The following is a 26,300-nucleotide window of genomic DNA, read 5'->3' on the forward strand; positions in this document are numbered from 1 at the left end:
GCACAATGTACAAAATGTTTAGCATTAAAAACATGGACATAAATGAGAGGTATAACTTTGATTGAGACTTATTATGTTTTTAGATATACCCAATACTTAGCCTTATTTTATTTATAAAGTGTTATAATGATTTTCAAAATGATCCTTATTTTGTTCATTTGATCAATTAGGTACAATTAATCATCTTTAATTTGAGTAGAAGTGAAGGATATTGGAGCATTTTGGATGCATTTGGAATCAATGGGAGCCAAATATGAAACTATGGACTTTAATTATAGTTATACATAGTTAGAATATTTATATATAGTTAGACTTTAATTAATTATTGTTATGTATTATTCAATAAAGTAGGTGCATAAAAAATAAAAATAGAGAAGAAATATATGTATGATTGAAAATATTAAACTAAATAACCATGACCGTTTGATTTATTAGCATGAAGTGACTCTCCCAAATTGGAAGTTATGGGTTTGAGCCCCAGTGATGGTGGTATTGACTCTTTATGCTTTAATAGATTGAGAAATTAGCTATGAATATATACTGCATTGTAATCGAGTCAGTAATAAAAAAAAAAAAAAAAAAAAAAAAAAAAAAAAAAAACTAAATAACCAAAAAAAAAAAAAAAAAAGGGAGATGATATGGCAAGTAAAAGTTAAAAGGGTCAAATTTTAAATATATGAGAAAATTATTGTTCATTTTAAATTTATTTGATCAATATTTGTCATTCTCATTATATTTTTCTTAGTTAATTAAAATTTAAATTTATTGTACTAAAAAATTAATAGTTATTTTAATAATATTGATATATAGAAAACTTAAAATTAAATTAGGAATAAACTATAGTAATAAATATACATAATAAAAATAATTAAATAAAAAATATGTATACATATGTGTATAAGTTTATACAGAGGAAATGCATTCTTAAGTTTACACACATAAACAGAGAGAGAGAGAGTGTGTTAAATAATAAATGCCATTTTGAAAAAAATACTATAATAATTATTACAAAGCATAGCTAAGGTACGGTGTGGACAGCTATATATGTAGATGCTGGGACATACAAGAAATCATAGCCTTTGCTAGGAGGTTTTCTAAGGGAAATCTACTACATAGATTCCAAAAATTCTACTCTCTCATTTATACTTCATGAGATTGCAAATCGAGATTGATTATTTTTATTATGTGGATCCACTAAAAAGTGTCTATATCAAAAGCATGTAAGAGAGAGTACAAGTTAGGAGTTTAAAATGGGAATACACCAAGTATTTTCCTTGCTAAGGCGTATAGCATTCTGTACAATCACACGTACTTGATACAACTTCAGACTTTACTTGAGAAACATTATGGTTGAATTGTCCTACCTACGTACTATAGAACAATAGCAACAAGGGCAAGTGTAGTGCCAAACAACTCTTATTAATGTTCTTCCACTGAGGAGAATCGGCAGGATGTCTCAACTTTCCATCTTCTTTTCTCCCACTAGCATGCCATTGCAAATTCTTCGCATCATTTGCATTTGCAAACAAACGTTTGAATCTTGGAATCACCGGTAGATACCACAACAACTTCGCTGAAGGACCTTTCTTCTGCTCACATGCATCATCGAGCCCTTTTCGTTTATAACGCGATGCTCCACACTTCGGACACATATGCAAGTCTTTGTTTTGATTCCAATACAAAATACAGTCGTTTGGACATGCATGGGTCCTTTCAATCTCCATACTCAACGGACATAACATTTTCTTTGCCTCATAAGTTGAACAAGGAAGTTCATTCTCATTAGGAAGCATGTCCTTTAAAAGCTCTAATAACTCCGTGAAACTCTTATCACTCCACCTATTTTTTGCTTTTACGATATACAATTTAAGCACTGCTGATAACTTTGTAAATTTACTACATCCAAAAAACAAAGGTTTTTCAGAACTCTCAAAAAAACTTTCAAACTCTTGAGGCATTTCATTCAAATCCCCTTGCATATCACGCATCAATTCATCTAGCCGATCATTGTCTCCATCATTTCCAACATTATCTTCATTACTTTGATCTTTCTCTACATTCTCTTTGATTTGTACTGTTACTAGTAAGGACAGTTTCACCATGCCATATCCACCGGTCATATCCTAGCTTAAAACCACGACGTATCAAATGTACCTTAATTTGTTCAAAACTACGAAACTTTTTTAGATTTCTACAATCATAACAAGGACACACTATATAATTTTCACCAATTTTACTTGCATATTCCTCGGCAATTTTAACAAACTCTTGAACCCCATGAACATATTCAAGTGTATTGCATTTTTTATACATCCAACTCCGATCCATTTCTCCTATATATTGTCACACAACATTTAAGAAATTATAAATGAGTTAGTTTCTTAAGTTATAACTTAAAGGTTCAAATTAAAGCTTTAACTAAATAATTTTAAATTAACTAATTCATAAGATAATGGTTGGTCAAATATGACTCCAATACAAAATAAGAGAAGTACTTTAGTAATTACAAGTTCATATCATATTTTAGTCAACAACCTATGCTTAGATGCATTAATTTTCTATTGTAATATATGGTACTACGAAGTTCACGTACCATAGTTTTATCCTAAATTTGGAAGCAAATGAAGTTGATAATTTACGAAACCTCAAGAAGTAGTGTGAATAAAATATCAAACTAAACAATACTCTATAGCCCTATCTACCAAACATGTACCACCAATCACAGTTTATTTTGCACAAATTTGTCAACAATGCCTAACATATACAATAATACACAACAAATTTGTCAACAATGCCTAACATATACAATAATACACAACAAATTTGTCAACAATGCCTAACATATACAATAATACACAACAAATTTGTCAAATTTATAAACAACAATAACAAATAACAAAAAAATAATTAAAATAATTACTGATTTTCGAAAAAAAATAAAAAATTGAAAACTACGTACGCACCTGCGGTCAGCCGGTGGCTTGCGTTCATAGCAGCGGCAGTGGTTGGCGTGCGAGGCAGCAGCGCCGAGCGGTGATGAACGGAGGCGTCAGCGGTGGCGAGCTCGGGCGGCAGCGCCGGCGAGCTTGGAGATGGAGAGCGGCGATGAAGCAGCGACTTGAACAGGAGTGGGAGATGGAGAGCGGCGAACGGCTAATGGACGGCAGGGAAGGCTGGAGAGCGGCGGACGGCGATTCGCTACTGCTACGGACAGCTGGAGGCTTCTGAACTGAATTTCGATTGTTAGGGTTGAAGGGGGATTAGAAAGCTCATTCGCGTCCAAAGTGGCAAACTTTGGACGCGAATTATGTTCCGCATTTAATTATTCGCGTCCAAAGTTCGCCACTTTGGACGCGAATTATGTCCGCATTTAATTATTCGCGTCCAAAGTTTGCAACTTTGGACGCGAATTATTTTTTAAAATAAAAAATAAATTATATTGTGCCATTTTAATTACAAAATTGAATAAAAAATAAATTCATTTTGATGCATGTATGATGTATGTTAAGCACTTATTATATCAGATAATCATTATATTTTTTGTGTTAAGCATTTATTATATCAGATAATAATTATTTTTGCTTTTAATAAAGAGTAAATACTCAAAATGGTCCCTCGACTATAGCTAAATTCACAAATTGGTCCTCGACTTTCAATTTCAACCAATTAAGTCCTTAATTTTGTAATTTTAGGGTCCGTTTGGAAAGCAGGAAAATGACTTCTGGAAAATGTTTTCTGGAAAATGAGTCATTTTCCGGAAAACATTTTCCTTTCCCGTGTTTGGTTGCATTATGGAAAATTGTTTTTCTGTGTTTGGTTCATTTTCTGGAAAATGAGTAGAATTGTATAATTAAACATTTTAATTATTTTATTTAGAATATTACAACATGTATAATAATATATAATAATATAATATTAATTTTAAATATAATAAAAAATAGCTAAGTTTTTCCAAAAAAAAAAAAAACTAATAATATATCAAAAATATTATGGTGGTGGTGGTGGTGTTATTCGTTATATAATAATAATAATAATAATAATAATAATAATAATAATAATAATAATAATAATAATAATAATAATAATAATTGGTGGTGGTATGACGGTGGTGGTGTGGTGGCGGTGGTATGGTGGTGGTGGCGACGGGGGTGGTTGCGGTGGTATGGTCGTGGTGGTGGCGGCGGCGGCGGTGTGATGGTGGTGGCGGTGGTTGCGGTGGTATGGTGGTGGCAGCTGCGACGGTGGTTGCGGTAGTATGGTGGTGGTGGTGGCAGCGACGGCGGTAGTGGTGTTGGTGTGATGGTGGTGGTAGTATGACGGTGGTGGCAGTGGTCGTATGGTTGCGGTAGTGGTGGCGACGACGGTGGTTGCGGTGGTATGGTGGTGGCGGTGACGGCGGTGGTTGCGGTGGTATGGTGGTGGTGGTGGCGGTGGCGGTGTGATGACGGTGGTGTGGTGGTGGTGGCGGTGGTATGGTGGTGATGGTGGTGGCAGTGGTATGGTGGTAGTGGTGGCGGCGATGGTGGTTGTGGTGGTATGGTGGTGGTGGCGGTGGTAGCGGCGACGGTGGTTGCAGTGGTATGGTGGTGGTGGTGGTGGTGGCGGTGACGGCGGTTGCGGTGGTATGGTGGTGATGGCGGTGGCGGTGGTATGGTGGTAGTGGTGGCGGCGACAATGGTTGCGGTGGTATGGTGGTGGTGGTGGCGGCGGCGGTGGTGTGAAGGTGGTGGTGTGGTGGTGGTGTGGTGGTGGTGGTATGTGGTGGTGGTGGCGGCGGCGATGGTGGTGGTGGTGGTGGTAGTGGTTGCGGTGTTGGTGGTGGTTGTGGTGGTGGTGTGATGGTGGCGGGGGTATAGTGGTGGTGGCGACGGTAATAGTGGTGGTGATGGTGGTATGGTGTTGATGATGTTGGTGGTGGTGTGATATTGGTGTAAAAGTTGGAAAATGACTTCCCCCCAAAAAAAGGGGAAGTCATTTTCCTCCAAAACAAGCCTATTTTCCAAAGTCAACGGAAAATGATTTCCGTTGACTTGATTTTCCAGGCACATCCAAACATTGAAAACTTGGAAAATGATTTCCAGAACTCATTTTCCAGATTTCCAAACACACCCTTAACACGATTTGATCCTCCGTCTATTTGGCCGTGTGTTGACCGTGATTTTTGAGGATATATATGTAATTTTATGGTCCATCGTAAGTTTTTTAAGGTTCCGGTTGCATTTTCAGAACGCACTGTTACATTTGAATCCACTGCCGAAAGCAATCTACCAAATCCGGTCGCCTTTCTTCATCCTCCCTTTGGATTCAATGTAGTTGAGTTCGGTCCAGAGCGAAGAAGACGACGTGTTTCCGAAGCGGTGCAACGTCATCCTGGAGGCCTCCATGTGCTCCGACGAGAGCTGCAGGTTCTTCTGGAGATCGTCGATGACGGCGCAACCGCCGGCGATGATGCAGAATCGCAGCGAATGATGCAGAATCATGAAATTACATATATATCCTCAAAGATCACGGCCAACAAACGGTCAAATAGACGGAGGACCAAATCGTGTTAAAATTACAAAGTTAAGGACTTAATTGGTTGAAATTGAAAGTCGATGACCAATTTGTGAATTTAGCTATAGTCGAGGGACCATTTTGGGTATTTACTCTTTAATAAATTCATATTTGGTATATGATTGAACTTGTATTTAATTGGGTACTAGTGGCCTTGGGATTTCAAAATTGAACGGAACTTTAGATATTAACGGATCGAAGAACTTGCATGCATAAACAATTCCCTTATGTATAATAATGCATGCCCTTGGCATAGTTGTTAGTATTGATTGTCACGGGATGGTATGTTAAATAATCCTTTATGCGCTATAACTTAAATGCAGAAGCACAATTAACAATGATCGCATGTAAATCAAATCAATCAACTAAACAATGTTCATGATCATGGATTTTTAATTAAATGAAGAAGATAGAACTTACTTGGTTTCATTGAAGATGTAATCTCTAAATTGAATGAATCAAGAATATAATGCTTCACCTCTCTGATCCGTATACCTTATTCACCTCCTGATGATACGGAGACTGGAAAACTTAGAGATTTGAAACCGTTAAGATCCCTAGAGTTTTCCTGAGTATTTATAGATGTGATGAGAAACCCTCTTTCAATAGGAATGGGGAACCTCCTTTAGGAATAAAAATCCCTTTAGGAATGTGACCTCCTTTAGGAATAGAAATCCCTTTAGGATTGTGAAACTCATAACCTTATCCATTATACATCTTTTAACCCTTATAAACTTAAATTTTAACAGAATGAGAGGGAGGGAATTTCACCCAGTAATTCCGCCTTTACACATCACTGATCATCAACGTGAGTACCTTATGGAATTACAACCTTTATTATATAAATCATTGTTAGGAAATAATTATTTCTAACAGTCTCCCACTGATTCATATGAGCATGACACCTTAATTATATGAATCAACGTTAGGAATAAATTATTTCTAACAATCTCCCACTTGATTCATATATGCGTGACTTTACAATTTTCAATCCTTAATTTGAGCTCTCTTAATATGAAAATGTAAAAGTCACCACCTTATCGAACTTTATTAACCGAATCATGGAGGTTACAGGCCTGACATAGCGTCCTGCTCCCTTCCATGTATCACAGTTAATAAGAATTCGAACCATAATAATAAGGTAAATTCGAAAAGTACCTTATTCCTTATGTCTTAAACAAGACCATTGTTATCACTTCTGAATTATGCATAAATAAGTGATCAACATCAACCATAACAAAATCAAAACATGAATAGATATCTAAGAGTATCATCAACCTGATGTGCTATCAAACATAAATCCATACATGTATGGCAGAGTTAACCGTTATACAAGGACTTTACCAGTATGCCCATCCTCCCAACATGGCCGATGAAGGTCATGGGCGCCAATCCCTTAGTCAACAGATCCGTGATCATAAGATCAGTGCCAATGTGCACTATTGATACTCTTTTGATTTTGTACCTTCTCCTTAACAGACAGAAATTTCAAATCCATGTGCTTGGCACCACTAGTATATCTGTCGTTCTTTGAGAAGAACATAGCTGTTGTATTATCATAATGAATCCTCAATGGTTTGGCTATAGTGTCGACAATGCCCAAACCATAAATGAAATTACGCAGCCATGATTATTGAATTGTAGCCTCAAAGCATGCTACAAGTTCTGCCTTTATAGTGGAAGTAGCAATGACAGGCTCCTTCACACTCATCCAAGATATTGCTCCATGAGCAAGTGGAAAAATATATTCGAATGTGGATTTTCGGGTATCCAAACATCCGGCATAGTCTGAATCCGAATAACCTATAACCTCCAGGTTATTCGTTCCTTTTATAGGTGAGCATGTGGTCCTTAGTGCCTTGTAAGTATCACAGGACCCTCTTTTGCAATTTTCCGGTTTATATCTTTCTAAAACTTTGTTAATGTGAGTCTTCTAGGATAAACCTAAAATCCCATGTGGTCTATCACAGAATATTTCTTATTCCAATCACATATGAAGTCTCACCCATATCCTTTATTTCAAAGTTCTTAGAAAGATATTCCTTAACATCACGCAACATCCCTTTTATTATTGGCAGCAAGAAGAATGTCGTCAACATGTAATACTAGGATTACAAGCTTGCTTCCATTAAACCTTTATGTAGATACACCGATCAACATGATCTCTACAAAACCAAATGACAATTTCAAGTACCATTGTCTAGAAGCATGTTTTAATCCATAGATCGACATCTTCAATCTACATACCAGATTTTCTTTTCCTGTGGCCATGAAGCCTTGCGGCTAATCCATGTATACTTCCTCTTTTAATTTACCATTCAGAAAGGCAATTTTAACAACCATTTGGTGGAGCTCAAGAACAGAATGAGCCATCAAAACCAAAATAATTCTCAAGGAGAATTATTATCCTGTATGGCTTGGTTAAATGAGACTGGATAATTATCAATGCTCAAGTCACTTTCATGCTCAAGTGCATAAACAATATAGTCATCAGGAATGGTTGATCTTTTCTATCTAGTAGATCTCTTTAATGCCACTTACTGCTGAGATTGCACTTGATCATCATCTTGAGTTTCAACCTCATCTTCATTTACAATAGCTTCCTCATGTGGAATTGAAGCATCTAGTTGTTGTTGTTCCAAAGTATTTCCATAAGGCTACACTGCAGCAATAGGAACAACAACAGGAAAAAGGATCACTTGATGAATCTGGATCCATCTATGACTCCTTAATCTCAACATTACGAGCTCCCACACTCCCACTGACTTCGCCATTTTAAATGAAGCGAGCATCACCAGACTCAACAATCCTCGTACTTATGATTAGGACAATAAACATGTACCCTTTAGACCTTTTCTGGATATCCAATGAAATAACCACTAATGGTTCTGGATTCCAATTTATTTTCATGTGGATTATATATCATCACTCCAGCTTGACAGCCCTAAATGTGAAGATGCCTCAAACTAGGTTTCCTTCTTGTCCACAGTTCATAAGGTGTTTTTTTTTTTTTTTTTTTTTTAAACAACCTTACTAGGAACCCTATTGAGTAAGTATGCTGTTGTCTTTAATGCATATATCCACAATGAAACAAGCAATGTACAGTTATTGACCTTACTCCTAACCATATCACTTAGAGTACGATTTCCCCTTTCTTCCACACCATTTTGATGTGGTGTGCCTAGCATTGTGTATTATGCACAAATGCCCTTAGATTCGAGGAATTTCTTTAAATGGGTCGGGAATTTGCCTAACTTTTGATGTTTTCCCATAATACTTATCACCTTTATATGATCTAATTGTCTTTACCTTTCTATTTAACTGATTCTCAACTTCAAATATGAATGTCTTAGGACATCCACAGACTGAGATCTTTCATGCAGTAAATAGATGTAACAGTACCCAGAATGATCATTAATAAAGGTAATAAGGTATTTATCACCGCCCTAAGACGGAACATAAAAAAAAAAGACCACAGATATCTGTATGTATTAAATCAAGTAATCATGAGCTTCTTGTGGCTGAGTGTACTGATACATGTCTGACTTGCTTTACCTTTATGCAATCGACACACGCACCATTCCAGTCAGTAAAATCCAATTGAGACAAAATTCCAACTTTAATAAGTCTCAATATCCTTTCTTTGGATATATGACTAAGCCTTTTATGCCACAAGTCAGCTGAAGATTCTTTTGGCGCACTCCTTTTAACACAAACATCACATTAAACAAGGAATTAACAAAGTCATCATTAAGATTGAAACAGTATAGTGTATCCAGCAAAATACCAGAACCATAAAGGTTTTTGTTGATACAAACATTTGTTTCCAATCTTAAAGTAAAAACCCAATGTTTCCAACCTAGCTGTTGAAACAAGATTTCTAGAACAATTTGGAACATACAGACAATTCTCAAGATCAAAGCAAAAACTTGTATCCAGCTTAATTCTGTAAGTTCCAATACCTTCAATTCTAGCTTTCATCATGTTTCCCATGAAAAGACACTTTTCATTTTCCATGTGAGGTTAAAACATCAAAAATCTTGCTTAATGTTATAAACATGTGTTGTAGCACCAGTGCCTAACCACCAAGTATTAGAAGGAACCTTAACAAGATTGGATTCAAAGCATACTGAAACTGAATGTATACTTTTATTTCCATCCAAGTTTTCCTCTTCAGGCATTCAGCCTTCTTGTGCCCAGGTTTGTTACAGAATAGCATTTCTGCACTTCCTGAACATAACCTTGCACCTTCATAGGATGCTTGCCCTTCTTTACTACTTTTAGATTTGCTGCTATTATCACTGACATTAAAACTGTCACCTTATAGCGTGATACGATAGTGTTCACTACAAACATTTATCAATTGCTTTGAGTAACAAACCTTTATTCAGACTATAATTTATAGACCTTAAGTTTGCATTTAAATCCGCCTTTGGGTCAAATTTAAATACAATGTCAATTTACCGACATGCATCATTCACACATACTTGAATGAGACTATTCATCAAGTTTCAATTTAATATATAGGCCATCTTTGGACATGCACTACATATTAACAAAACAAGAATTATAATCTCCTAAATTGTCATTAATCACATGTCTGATCTACCTTTGAGCAACCGCTAGAACCATGTGTTAATGATTACAAATGTTTATCAATCCTTTAGTGTCATTCAACGATGCAAAATACTTGTGTACGATAAACATTTGTAAACATAAATAATTATTTAGCTATTTTCTTGAGTGGGCCACTTTGGTGACTAACGCACTCGCCTTATGCTAATAATTGATTTATGTGAATAAACCTTAATTTATGTTGTAACATATAAACATAAATGATTATTTAGCTATTACCATGAGTGGGCCGCTTTGGCAACTAACATACTCGCCTTATGCTAATAACTCATTTATGTAAGTAAACCTTAATTTATATATATGTTGTAAACATAAACATAAATGATTATTTAGCTATTACCTTGAGTGGGCCGCTTTGGCGACTAACGCACTCGCTTTATGCTAATAATTCATTTATAAACATATATATAAACTAATAGTGGATATAACCTCCAATCATAATTGATCCCAAATGAGCCTATAATTTAAAGCAAGTCCTTAATGCCTTAAATAAACCAAACAGCTCAAATATAAACCCAAATTAAATGAGTCTAGAATTTAAAGCAATCCATAATACTTTAAATAACCCAAATAGACTCAAATATAAACACAAATTAAATGAGCCTAAAATTTAAAGTGAGTCCATAATACTTTAAATAAATCCAAATAGGCTTAATTGTCCAAACAAAATAAACTTTAATTTATATGTAGTTCTCTTATAACATATAATTCATGATTTGATAAAGACAAACCATATAACATATGAATCATATACCGTACGAACACAGTACAACTATCATATATATGTTTCTTGATTCCATATGATTCAATTCCAAAACATATATACATTACAGTATACACATACCAACCATATATGTTATTGATTCCACGAGTATATTATAACTATACACATATACTAATATTGTACAGTACGAACACACGCAACATATATGTTGATGTTAAATCAATACAGAAATAGCCTTATATACAGTACCTATACACATACATAGTAATACACAATTCGCATATAATTAACAATTGATCCCAGATGTCAACAACTTGAATCACACTGTGTATATATGTACGGTTACGAGAAACAAGAATTATATATTTATGTTGATTTCATTGATTCAATACCAAACTAACATTCATATATATATAAACAGTACTTACGCAGCCTTGAATCTCATCATCAACAAAACACAACTATAGGATTTTAACAATAAAAGTCAATCAATTAATTCTACACAGAAGTGCGGACTCCAATCATCAACAGTGATAACAATAAAACCTTATAATTAAAAAATCCCCAAATATCATGAACCCTAATTTTAGTGATTAATCAATTTACAAGCAGGCTCTGATACCAAATGTTAAATAATCCTTTATGCGCTATAACTTAAATGCGGAAACACAATTAACAATGATCGCATGTAAATCAAATCAATCAACTAAACAATGTTCATGATCATGGATTTTTAATTAAATGAAGAAGATAGAACTTACTTGGTTTCATTGAAGATGTAATCTCTAAATTGAATGAATCAAGAATATAATGCTTCACCTCTCTGATCCGTATACCTTATTCACCTCCTGATGATACGGAGACTGGAAAACTTAGAGATTTGAAACCGTTAAGATCCCTAGAGTTTTCCTGGATATTTATAGATGTGATGAGAAACCCTCTTTCAAGAGGAATGGGGAACCTCCTTTAGGAATAAAAATCCCTTTAGGAATGTGACCTCCTTTAGGAATAGAAATCCCTTTAGGATTGTGAAACTGTTAGGAACCTTGTATTAGGATTTTGATGATACCAATGTAATGTAGAAAGTAGACCCCTAACTCTTACGTTTTTTTATGATATCGCTACTTTCGTTCTAGACGAAAGTTGCCATAACTCATATGTAATTCGTGTTAAGCTAGAACAAACACACGAAAAGAGTTATGAATAGAAGATAGGCTGATCAAGGCGAAAGAAGACTCCACAGCAACGAAAGAAGGAGTTGTCATTAAAAAGACAGTTCTTTTCAAGACTATCTCAACAAGTATTCTTCTTCTCATCAACAAGAAGAATGCTCTACCTGTCTGATATGACAACATCCTAGGACAATAAGGACCTCAACTCATGGGACACGCTATCCAAAAAGCATTTAATGAAGTTGTACTATCTCTGGAGCTAAAAGACAAAAGTCATCAGATCCTCCATACCTTCAACGGCTACATAGTACAAACCCATTAATGGAGCATTAAATGCATGAGGCTCCAAGGTCCTTGTCCAACAGATAAAAGGTTTGAAAAATTCATCTCCCTCCAACGGATGAATTTTCATCACCTATATAAACCAACCTTCATCAACTAAGAAGGTGCTGGTTCATTATCACTCTACTCACTCTCTTGCAAAAAGTTCTTAAAAAGTGAACAATCTCAAAGCTTTTTGCGAACCAGTTATTTAAGGTGTTAAGGCATTTGAAGTAGATCACCCATCACTGCCCTACATCTTGTAAGAAGTCTTGCACTCTTGAAGAAATCATCCCACACCAACAAGACTTCACAGTTGGAGGAATCAAGAAATACTCTCTCACCAACCTCAACTTAGAAGAAGAAGTTGATAGAGGCGGAGTAAACTCTCGGAGTTGAAAAACCTTCAAAGGCTGTCCGGCTTAGTGATCAAGGAAGTCTTTGTGTAATTGTACTAAAGAGTGATAGTGCAATCCTTCCAGCAGTTGTGGAAGAAGAGTGGAAGTAGGCAAAGTTTGGCCGAACCACTATAAAATCTCGTCTCGCCCTTCTCTTTACTTACTGCTTTATTTTACTGCTTGCATATCATCTTTTTCATCACTCATCTTATCCTTTTATCAAACTCGTGCAACTCTCTCTTTATAACCTTTCCGCTGTGCTTATCTTACTCAAAAGTGTTGTCAGGGTTTTTCTTTTAAAAATCTAAAGAAAAACGAGAGTCTATTCACCCCCCCCCCCCCCCTCTAGACTCACCACACAATCTATCGGGACCAACAGAAACCCATAACTTTATCCATTATACATCTTTTAACCCTTATAAACTTAAATTTTAACAGAATGAGAGGGAGGGAATTTCACCCAGTAATTCCGCCTTTACACATCACTGATCATCAACGTGAGTACCTTATGGAATTACAACCTTTATTATATAAATCATTGTTAGGAAATAATTATTTCTAACATGGTAAACCTGCAGAATAAAGGTTAATGTTTTGTCTATCATTTCTCCCCAGAATATCTGATGGTGCGTGTATTCTGATCACGGGAACCGTGGGATGACTGTTTTGCTTAGAAGCCTACATGCCATCAATATAGGCAGATATTCAGTTTAAGCTAAACTGAATATCCTCAGTTACCTAACAAATTAAATCACCAATTGACTTAATTTCCTACTTGCACCACAGCCACCCAATAATACAATATATTATAATATATTGTATTTAGGGAAAATACTTACACTTATTACCAAGTTTGGATTATTAAAACCCTTTATAGATACAGCATTTACACATACATGATAATATAATCCTCAAATTATAATAACAAACTAATTACAGTTTTTTTTTTAATAAATGCAAGGCACACGATCTTATTTCAAAATAACAAACATGCATGGATCATTACATGAACAATATTACATTAAAAAAAAACATGCAGATTTAATTTTTTTTCTTCTAAATTCATGGGATTGGATCAACCAACACGGAGGTAATCGAGGCTTTAAGATTGGCTGTGGGATGTGTATACGTATCTCCATCTTTGTATAGCAAATCTATAACTCTTGCAAGGTTAACAACTCGGATGAGTATAGGCATGGGAAAAACAGTTGGTTTAAGACATTCTTGATTAATGTCTTTCCATGCATTGTTGACTTGTCCACGAAACTCGTTATAGGTCTCTTCTTTTGATTTTCTATATTGTTTCATGTAGCATTCCACAGCTGAATCTAGGTGTCCTCTTTCCTGCTCAAACTATAGGATCAAGTAATTAATGCAAATACATATGGTTATTGCATTATTTCTAGAAAAGCAAAACATGATTTACTATTTTTAGCTAATAGTTACATTTATATAGGCAGGAATAGATCATACGAATAATACAGTACACAAATAAACTTATATAAAGAGTGTATGTATGTACATATAATTGTTACCTCATGCCAGCCATATCATCCATTAATCTGGAAATTACAGATGATGCACGAACAATTAATGGCTCTCTAATCACCCAATTAAAAGCCTCTTCAATTACAAAATCTTGGTTCATGCCCACTAAAGAATTTGTTGCCAGCATCATATAAGCTCCCGTTACAAGTGCAACCTTCATGTACTCCTCAAATTTTGGAGAATAGCCATCATGAAACCACTTGGCTTCTTGATAATAGCCTCCTAGTAGTTTTTTCATCTAAAAACATATACTCCATGAATAATAATATAAATATATACATACTAAGTTTTGCATACATTTTAATTTGTTTGAATGTTGCATCAGTAGCTTCGATTAGTTATTTTTCAATTTTTTCTCATGTTTAATTAGTTTGTTTTTATTTACCAAGTCTTTAGGAGTTTAATTGTCAGTTACTTGTTAGTGTCTTAGTGGCTCGATATTAGCTAGTTAGTGGGTTTAGTGGCTATGTTTTATTTGTTAGATTCATCCGTATATTTAAGCAGTGTTTCATCAGTTAATAAGTGGTATCTTTTCTCTAAAATAACCAACAAATTGGTATTTTTCTCTGAAATAACCAACAAATCAGTATAATGCAATTTGATTATGTTGAATCTCGAAGGACCTCATTTTTGGCATAATTGATACGGTATGATTCGCCTTTAAGAGCTAATTCTTTCTCCATTTCAGCGTAAACATCAAGAAGAGCCACGTAGCAAAGTCTCATATATTCTGGTAATTCATTTACAACACTAGGATCCCATCTGCATGGATGGCATAACACTCAATCTATTATTAATTTTTTAGTAAAAAAAAAAAAAAGAAACACGAAAATACCAATTAAGAAGATGAAATAATATAATAGATGGAAATGAACCTTTGGACTGCATCTGTGAATAACCGGAGCTCATCAAGAGTTGCATAGGCATCATAAGTATCATCAAGAATGGAAGCCATAGCAATAACTTTAACAAGAAATCTCCTCGCAAGACAGTACTGTGGTTCAAAGTATACTCCTAAGATTCAAAAGTAGCACTCCACAAATCTATCTCTGATATAAGGTAGATTTTTTGTGACATTTAATTCATTCCACCACCTACATATATTTCAGTAAATAAAAACTTTTGGTTAGTTGATGCTAAGTATGTGTGTGTATATATATATATATATATATATATATATATATATATATATATATATATATATATATATTTGTTCAGATCATGAGGCGTTCTGAGCAGATCCTAACAGTAGGAGGCACCTACTCAGACTAATCCTCATTCACACCGGGCTGACTCAATTAAGGGGCAAAGTGCTGGCCAGTTTGACGGTGTATATCACCTTGTAAGATTTCCTAGTTCCTTCTGGTGTTCCTTCTGCAGCATGTTGAAGTCTAGTTTTGCAAATTTCAATAGTACAATGTCATGAGTTTCATCAACTTCATAAACCGATATGTATCTTCTTGCTTCTATCCTCGTTAATCTTTTCCAAATTGGCTGCTTTAGTGCTTCACTGACTTGAGATCTTAGGGGATGGGTCAAGTTTGGTAGCACAGATTCTAGGTGATAAGTGGTAAATTTTAGTGCTTCGTCTAAAATGTCTCTCCATGCATTCTAAGATGTGATGCCTCATACAGGCTTAAGATTGCTTGCACATTCTCGGTCAATGACTCCTTGAACTTGCCATCACACTCCAAAAACTTTTCAAACACATCTGCATAAGTATTATATTATGTTCATCATGACCCCATCTATGTAAATCCACTGCTGGAAATTATGGAATTTCCGATCACCTGAAAGTGATCTTAAATCAAGTCGAAAGCAAAATGTGGTCGGAAATAGCAATAAAGGTTTTTCCGGATACCAAAAGCGATTGGAACAAGACTTTCGACTTGATTTAAGATCATTTTCAGGTGGTCGGAAATTCCATAATTTCCAGTAGTGATATGCATGTGTTTAATCAATCTTCATATGGAGTATTTGAAGTATTATACATGACACTTACTGCAAGATACGTGATAACCATGTTGTCTAAGTAGTCGAAAGCGCAAAGAGATAGCGTAAAGATCATCTTCTTCATTATCTTTTTCAACCTTGCAATACGTGTTGCAAAGTTGCTTCAATCTCATTTTCAAATTGATAGCCCACTCCTAAGCGTTGGATCTTGTTGATCAAGTCCAGTTTTTGCAAGGAACAAATGTGTGGGGCTCCCATAAGCATGTTCTTCACCTTCTCCTTTAATTGTCCATGCTCTTGCCATTCTTCTTGTGGATCGTCTGATTTCTGTATATGCATACCAATATAATCAACCATGTCAAAGAGTGGCAATTATACCATGGAACATGCCAAAAATATATGAAATTCAAATGATGTGTCTGCAATTAACATATTATATATGTATGTGATTTCAATTATTTATAGCAAACATAATGTGGTGTTTGGTAAATAGTTGTTAGCTGGTTGGGTTAGTGGGTTTGACTAGTTGCTATCATTAGCTGATTGTAGAAAAGTGTTTGTAAATTGACTATTATAGCTGATTAAATGTAAAATGACTTTCTCAAAAAAGTTGATAAAAAAAATAAAAATAAAAATAAAAAACTACATTGAGTAACTTTTTGAATTTTAGCATTTTGGAGCAATAAATTGTTATAAAAAAACTAATGAATCAAACACTCATATTGATTATTTAACAAGTCAAATAGCTAATAGTGGTCAAATAAGTCAAAATTGGCGGATAAGCTAACTATGTTACCAATGTCCAAACAGGACCGATATATTAACTGTAGACACATAATTGTTAGACTAAGATCCACATTGCAAGGTGGACCCTGGTCCATGGTATAACAATTGGTTAAAGAGTACATAGATACATATATATAGCACCCTAAAAACTAACATTTCTTAAATAATTTTAAGACATTTTTGGATTACCTTTCCCTGAGAAGAGTAAGGTAGGAAATAGTCACCCCACATGGTTGGATGATAATTGGCAGAATGACGAGTAACTTGATGCAACTGAGAGCGGTCTGGTGTAAGAATGGATAGTGGATGATTAATGGCAGCCATTGGTAAGAATGAAGCTAGCTAGCTAGGGGATAGAGGCCAGGGAAACAAACAATTAAATTAAGACAAGGATTACTAGGTTACGTTGCATGTTCTTGCTTGGAGATGCCTCTCAATTTATAGTAACAATTTCGACTGCAAATTCAAGCATGATACGCGATACGCGAAGTTCCTTATCTGTTACTTCAGTCAGATTGTAGCTGCAGTCCGTAAATGCAACTATGTTCTTTTCGTATCTACACTCAAAGGAAGTCAGTTAATTAAGTTACACCTTAAACATTAAATCAAAAGTCGTGCTAGTTATTATACCTCAAATGAAGAGCAATATACAGATCATCGTTGTGCCTTAGTCTATTAACCAGCTTTTTTCCAAGCTCCTCAATATCTACTGAAGAGCCTCATAAATGCACCATCCAAAACCAAAATAAAAACCAATGCCAATAAATGGGTTCAAAAACCACAAAAGCGGTAACATACTTATTTCACAGCCGATGGGAAAAATAGATTCACTGTTTTTTTGAAAAATTCGTAGAAGAAATAAACATAATTTGAAAATACGTTAAAAAAAAATTGAATTTTTCTGTTGAAAAAAGTGACAAAAACGGCAAGTTAGATGAAAAAATAACATGTTAGCATTTTGTTTTTATTTTATTTTTCCGTGTAAGCAAATTAAATTAGATGAGTTACTTGTTAGAAATTTGCTAAAAATGCTAGATGAAAAACTATTGAGGGTATAAGAGCCCAGATAAACCATATTTTAATTCATGGTGCTAGATGAACAATCAATGTTAGTACATGGGTCTATTTGACCCTTCTATCGTTTTGTTTAAGGCAACAACGAAAGGAATGAACCAAGTCAATAACAAAACCGGGAGGGGTCCTCTCCTAAACCAACGGACCAGATTGAGAACTAATCGTCTTTGTTAAAGCGTGAGCTAGCTGGTTCGTTGTTTGACTAATGTGACGAACACGACAAGAATTAAAACTTAAAAGTTTTAAAAATAGAGATACAATCACGAATGATCAAACTAACATAAGATAAATAAGACGGGTTCCATGTAGTAATAATAATCTTAACTATAATATAGTCATATGGTTATATAATAGTTAATAAGATTTATTTATTTATTTATTTATTACATGGTGTATAAAAATTCAAATTAACCTTAGTTCATTTTCATTTCTCTCGACTCATCCCATCCATCCAAAAATTCACAAATAAACTTCAATTGAAATCATTCTAATGATGTCAATGTTAAAAATTTAGTACGTACATAGTATTTAATATTACAAATTTTTAAGAACTTAGTAAACTATAATAGTAATTGAATTACAATTTCCAGAGTCAGCACGGATCAAAATTTTTAGAAAAGTCTAAAAATTGTTGGTAATTTTGTATGGTAACTCTAGAGTTAAATTTTTAATATAGTTTAAGATTTGTAGTAATCACCCACCTTAAATATAAATTCTTATTTTAATTGTAAATATATTTATGTTCATAATTTTATCATATCAATTCACACATAATTATTAAATAAAAAAGTTTTTATATATGAATAAACCTCATATAGGGTATATTTTTATAACATATTTTTCGTGCATCGCACGAGACAAATACTAATAATAATAACAACAACAACATGCCAATTCAAATAGGATCCATATTAGTAAAATATTATGAGGTTTACTATGATATATATTAGTAAAATATTATGATATACAAGTCATTGGTATTTGGTAACCTGATGTTTACTTGTAATAACAAGCGAAAATGACTTCATTGTCTTTTTCAAAATAGTTCGAGAGTTTATTTAATGTTTATCTCTAATTTATTAATTAAATAATAGAAATATAACACTTCAGTTCAAAGATAAAGTGTCAACTAAGTCATCAAACTATTAGTGTTTGTGCAATTAGACCATTTTTGAAAGAAAAAAATACAATTAAACTATTTAACTCTATAAAGTTGTGCATATAACATTTTTAGTAGATTACTTTCAGATTAAATAGGTAAAATGGCGTGACATGACATCTTATATATGTGATAATTTTAAATATTTAAATCAATTTACTATGTGTTTAATATTTACTCCTTATTTTGCTCCACTGTTTCTCGCCAAAAATTTGATCAACATCTGCTCACACTATCCTTAGTTTCACAATCAATCACATCTAAATGCTATTGCATTTCCACATTCATCATACCAAAAGAAACAACCCACTATCATACACCCAAATCGCGTGCTAAAAAATTCAACAGGAAATAAGAATATAATACGGAGACACAATATAATGCTTGCAGGACATATGTGATGTTTGTGTGTGGACTGAGTTTTATTATGTGCAGTTGAGCCTCGATCATTGAAAAAGCGTGTGGATCTTGAGTGTAAGACTTAATACTAAGATTCCTATTAAATTTTAATATTCATAGTTTAATCTGGGTTAACAACAGATTCTAAGACAGAAGATAAAACAGACAATAAAACGAATAATAAATAGAACCAGACACTATGATGTGTTCACGCAGTTCAGAACCTCAATCCTACGTCTGCGGGGCTACTCACGTCAGCCCACTCAACTAGATGATCAAAAGAGTACAAGAGAGAGTTCAATACACACAAGGTATTCACTACACTACTCTACCAACCCAGCTATCATCTATGAGGACTGATCGTGCAAGCCAGACTTCATACTAAAACTTGGTGTCTTCAACCGCAGTAACAGGATGGACGATATAGAGAACAAGAGATATTAAGATTGTGTATATTGTACTTCGTAAAATCGACATCTTCTCACTAGTCAAAGTAGCATTTTATAGAGGTGAGAAGAGAGACTTCCCAAAAAAAAAAAAAAATTTCAAAACGACATCGTTTTGCACCAGAATGCACAATGCAATACGCGCCCGGGTGCACGATATAAATTGCCATGTATAATAATGCATGCCCTTATTACCAAGTTTGGATTATTAAAACCCTTTATAGATACAGCATTTACACATACATGATAATATAATACTCAAATTAAATAACAAACTAATTAGAGCTTCTTCTTTTTTAAAAAAAAAAATAAATACAAGGCACGATCTTATTTTAAAATATTAAAATAACAAACATGCATGGATCATTACATGAACAATATTACATTAAAAAAAATATGCAGATTTAATTTTTTTTTTCTTTTAAATTCATGGGATTGGATCAACCAACACGGAGGTAATCAAGGCTTTAAGCTTGGCTGTGGGATGTGTATAATTATCTCCATCTTTGTATAGCAAATCCATAACTCTGGCAAGATTAACAACTCGGATGAGTATTGACATGGGAAAAATAGTTGGTTTAAGACATTCTTGATTAATGTCCTTCCATGCATTATTGACTCGTCCACGGAACTCGTTATAAGTCTCTTCTTTCGATTTTTCATATTGTTTCATGTAGCATTCCACAGCTGAATCTAGGTGACCTCTTTGTTGCTCAAACTATAGGATCAACACAAATATATATATGATTATTATTGCATTATTTCTAGAGAAGCAAATATACATGATCTACTATTTTTATCTAACTCTCCATCACTCAACAATAATAGTTATATTTATCATGGTTGCAGTAGGCGCTAGGCGCTATAGTCTGGCACCTGGGCACCGCCTAGCGCCTAGGCGGAATTTAGGCGGGCTCCAAAAAAATAGTGGCAGACTTGCAGTTTCACAATTTTATTGAGACTGTTTTCAACATTTAATAAAATAACACATCCAAATAAATGAAATAATGATAATTAATAAGTCATAATATTAAAACAATATTAAAAAATAAAAAATACTTCAATACTTCAATAATCTAAAGATTTAAAGTATCAAACTAGTATATGGACGACTGAACTAGACGACATCCGTCAAAATCGGACGAAATCGACCGACTCGGCCGAGTTGGCCGCCTAGGCGCCCGGCCGATTTTTGGGCGCCTAATAGTGAAAGCGGAACGGGGTCTAGGGGCACTTAGCGCCTAGGCGCCGCTAGGCCAATTTTTACAACAATAATATTTATATAAGCAGGAATGGATCAGACAAGTACACAAATAAACTTATATAAAAAGTGTATGTATATATGTACATGTAATTGTTACCTCATGTCCAGCCATATCATCCATTAATCTGCAAATAACAGATGATGCACGAACAATTAATGGCTCTCTAATCACCCAATTAAAAGCCTTTTCAGTTACAAAATCTTGGTTCATGCCCACTAAAGAATTTGTTGCCAGCATCATATAAGCTCCCGTTACAAGTGCAACCTTCATGTACTCCTCAAATTTTGGAGAATAGCCATCATGAAACCACTTGGCTTCTTGATAATAGCCTCCTAGGAGTTTTTTCATCTAAAAACATTCCATGAATAATAATATAAATATATACATACTAAGTTTTGCATACATTTTAGTTCAATCAGTATATATAATGCAATTTGATTAGATTGAATCTCGAATTACCTCATTTTTGGCATAATTGATACGATATGATTCGCCTTTAACAGCTAATTCTTTCTCCATTTCAGCGTAAACATCAAGAAGAGCCACGTAGCAAAGTCGCATATATTCTGGTAATTCATTTACAACACTAGGATCCCATCTGCATGGATGGCATAACACTCGATCTATTGTTAATTTTTTTAGTAAAAAAAAAAAAAAAAGACGAAAATATCAATTAAGAATATGAAGGTGATGTTTGGTAAATAGTTGTCAGCTTATTGGGTTAGTGAGTTTGACTAGTTGATAGTATTATATTAGCTGGTTGTAGAAAAATATTTGGTAAATTAGCTAATAGTTGATTACATACAAAATGACTTTCTCAAAAAGCAGATCCAAAAAGCTACTTTGAGCAGCTTTTTGAATTTTAGCAATTTGGAACAATAAGTTGTTACAAAAAGCTAATTAATCAAACATGAATTAACACCCATATTGATAGTTTATCCAAGTCAAACAACTAATAGTGATCAAATAAGCCAAAATTGGCTGATAGGATAACTATTTTACCAAACATGCCAAAATATAATAGATGGAAATGAACCTTTGGACTGCATCTGTGAATAACCGGAGCTCATCAAGAGTTGCATAGGCATCATAAGTATCATCAAGAATGGAAGCCATAGCAATAACTTTAACAAGAAATCTCCTCGCAAGATAGTATTGTGGTTCAAAGTATACTCCTAAGATCCAAAAGTAACATTCCACAAATCTATCTCTGACATAAGGTAGATTTTTTGTGACATTTAATTCCTTCCACCACCTATATATATATTTCAGTAAATATACAAACTTTTGGTTAGTTGATGCATGCAAAGTATATATATGTGTTCCATTTAATTTTATGTGTGAAATGAAAGTATTTTTCCACATATAATATAATATACGGAGTAATATATTGTATTATTAAGTGACTGTGTTACAAGTAAATGATTAAATCAATAACTAATTTAGTCAATTAGGTAATTTAGGATATTCAATTTGGCTTTAACGGAATATCTGCATACATTGATGGCGTTAGGTTTCTAAGCAAAATAGTCATTAGGTTTCTAAGCAAAATAGTCATCTCACAGCTCCGGTAGCATACACACACCATCACGTATTCAGGAGAGAAGTGATAGACAAAACACTAACATTATCCTGCAAATTTACCATCCAACAGGCAATATTCCAACAGCTATGCATGACAAGAGATATTCAGACGATCCTAAAGCTTCCGTTGTTACGAGGTCAGGTTCCTCGTGATTCACGTTTCCGTTAGTTTATGTTAGTTAATAATAATATCTAACATGAAATGCATAGTTTAACGGTGTATATCACCTTGTAAGATTTCCTAGTTCCTTCTGGTGTTCCTTCTGCAGCATGTTGAAGTCTAGTTTTGCAAATTTCAAGAGTACAATGTCATGAGTTTCATCAACTTCATAAACTGATATGTATCTTCTTGCTTCTATCCTCGTCAATCTTTTCCAAATTGGCTGCTTTAGCGCTTCACTGACTTGAGATCTTAGGGGATGGGTCAAGTTTGGTAGCACGGATTCTAGGTGATAAGTGGTAAATTTTAGTGCGTCGTCTAAAATCGTCTCTCCATGCACTCTAAGATGTGATGCCTCATGCAGGCTTAAGATTGCTTGCACATTATCGGTCAATGACTCCTTGAACTTGCCATCACACTCCAAAAACTTTTCAAACACATCTGTACAAGTATTATATTATGTTCATCATGACCCATCTATGTATATCCACTGCTGGAAATTATGAAATTTTCGATCACCTAAGTGATCTTAAATCAAGTCAAAAGCAAAAAGTGGTCGGAAATAGCAATAAAGGTTTTTCCGAATACCAAAAGTGGTCGGGAACAAGGCTTTCGAATTGATTTAAGATCATTTTCAGGTGGTCGGAAATTCCATAATTTTCAACAGTGATCATGCGTGTGTTTAATTAATCTTCATATGGAGTATTTGAAGTATTATATATGACACTTACTGCAAGATACGTGATAACCATATTGTCTAAGTAGTCGAAAGCGCAAAGAGATAGCGTAAAGATCATCTTCTTCATTATCTTTTTCAACCTTGAGTTGATAATAGGCCTTGAATATGTGTTGCAAAGTTGCTTCAATCTCATTTTCAAATTGGTAGCCCACTCCTAAGCGTTGGATCTTGTTGATCAAGTCCAGTTTTTGCAGGGAACAAATTTGTGGGGCTCCCACAAGCATGTTCTTCACCTTCTCCTTTAATTGTCCATGCTCTTGCCATTCTTCTTGTGGATCGTCTGCTTTCTGTATATACATACCAATATAATCAACCATGTCAAAGAGTGGCAATTATACCATGGAACATGCCAAAAATGAAATTCAAATGATGTGTCTGCAATTAACATATTATATATGTATGTGATTTCAATTATTTATAGCAAACACATAATGAAGTGTTTGGTAAATAGCTGTTAGCCGATTGAGTTAGTGGGTTTGACTAGTTGTTATCATCATTAGGTGATTGTAGAAAATTGTTTGATAAATTAACTGTTAATTGATAGCTGATTACATGCAAAATGATCCCAAAAAGCTGATCGAGCAATTGATAGCAGATTAGCATGTTGGAGCAATAATAAGTTGTTATAAAAAGCTAATTAATCAAACACTCATATTGATTGTTTAACCAAGTCAAATATCTAATAGTTGTAAAATAAGTCAAAATTAACTAATAAGCTAATTATGTTACCAAACAGGGCCGATATGTTAACTGTACACATATAATTTTTTAGACTAAGGTCCTCATTACAAGGTGGACCCTGGTCCATGGTATAACAATTAGTTAAAGAGTACATAGATACATATATAGTACCCTAAAAACTAACATTTGTTAAATAATTTTAAGACATTTTTCGGTTACCTTTCCTTGAGAAGAGTAAGGTAGGAAGTAGTCACCCCACATGGTTGGATGATAATTGGCAGAATGACGAGTAACTTCATGCAACTGAGAGCGGTTTGATGTAAGAATGGATAGTGGATGATTAATGGCAGCCATTGGTAAGAATGAAGCTAGCTAGCTAGGGGATAGAGGCCAGGGAAACAAACAATTAAATTAAATCAAGGAGTACTCGGTTGCATGTTCTTCCTTTGAGGTGCCTCTCAATTTATAGTAACAGTTTCGACTATGCAAAGCTATATTTTATTTGGGAAAATGACTGAAATGGAAAGGAAAGAAAAAAGACAATGACAAACACAGGAAGCTTTTGAAAAATAGATAATATTGAAAAAAGTTTATTTGGGACATGTGTTTTTTATAATCTTTATTAGAAATGAAAGTGGGTTTCTCAAAAATTCAAAATGATTTTTTTTTTTTTTTGCTAAAATACGAGAAATGCATGTCCCACATGTGTTTCACGTATAATACGAGAAATAGTAATGATTAAGAAACGCATGTTTTTCTTGTAGTTTAATTTAGGGGGGAAAAAAACCATTTTGAATTTTTGAGAAACTCATTTTCGACTTGTGTTTCTGACAAGAAACACATATACCAATTGAGTTTTTCCCAATATTATTCATTTTTTAAAAACTTTCTATTTTTGTCATTTTTTCCTTTCCTTCCCATTTCGGTCATTTATCCTATTTTATTTTATCTCCACCATCCTACAGGACCACAATACCAAATCTCTCATTAGTAACTACATAGTACATACTAATTTTTTTTTTCAATTTTTGGTAGAAGAAGAAGAAGTACTAAAAAATTTATATATAACATATGCTTTTACTCAGTTATATATGTATTTTATAGGACACCAAATAGTCCTTTTGATATCTTATATCTTGCAAGTTATTACAATATAGTAATTTAGTGAACACCGTTTAATGCGTGTAATACAATGATGTCTGATTGCTGTAATTTGGGGCAAACAAATAATACCCGGAGTATTCGGGTTGTCGAACCACAGAGAGGTGGTGCACTAATCACTAGCTACTAGGTTACTCATATGAAACTAGTCCGAACAAAACTTGAAGGTTGATTGATTGCATAAAATAACAAGCAGAATAAAATAAGTAGCAAGGTTTTGTAGACAATAGAGCAAAATAGGATTCTTGGGATCACAATGTTTAATCACCTAGTGCCAATTAACGTTTGTAATATTTGGTTTGGAATTAAGATTTGTATGGGAATGCAAAGTGGAATCGAATTACTCCCGTAATCTCTATTCCTAGTGAATTTCCACTCCCATGGCTTAAACACCCAATAATATCAAAGATCAGCATTCAATTATTCCTAATTACTACCATCTCCCGATGAGCAATAATCTAGAATAAACTTCCCCTAATAAGTTCCCCTTTCCCAAGGACCAACCATTAGGTGCAATCGTGTGTGCCCTAATTTATGCCCCA

The 26,300-nt window shown here is 34.2% G+C and overlaps 1 protein-coding gene and 1 pseudogene across 1 annotated transcript; both read right to left on the minus strand.

Moving 5' to 3' along the window:
• Positions 1 to 13,775: 13,775 nt before the first annotated feature.
• On the minus strand, positions 13,776 to 17,484 carry LOC109175353 (annotated as a pseudogene).
• A 3,018-nt stretch (positions 17,485 to 20,502) lies between these two features.
• LOC109175352 ((-)-germacrene D synthase-like) lies at positions 20,503 to 25,012 on the minus strand. Its single transcript, XM_019324612.1, has 7 exons — positions 24,817 to 25,012; positions 23,909 to 24,203; positions 23,246 to 23,618; positions 22,470 to 22,688; positions 21,893 to 22,031; positions 21,530 to 21,781; positions 20,503 to 20,886 (listed from the first exon to the last, which is right to left on the minus strand). The coding sequence occupies exons 1-7, from the start codon at positions 24,949 to 24,951 to the stop codon at positions 20,596 to 20,598; spliced, it is 1,704 nt and encodes a 567-aa protein (XP_019180157.1). The 5' UTR covers positions 24,952 to 25,012; the 3' UTR covers positions 20,503 to 20,595.
• Positions 25,013 to 26,300: the final 1,288 nt, after the last annotated feature.

This window comes from Ipomoea nil, unplaced genomic scaffold (genome assembly GCF_001879475.1).
Source record: "Ipomoea nil cultivar Tokyo-kokei standard unplaced genomic scaffold, Asagao_1.1 scaffold0688, whole genome shotgun sequence".
NCBI lineage: Eukaryota > Viridiplantae > Streptophyta > Magnoliopsida > Solanales > Convolvulaceae > Ipomoea > Ipomoea nil.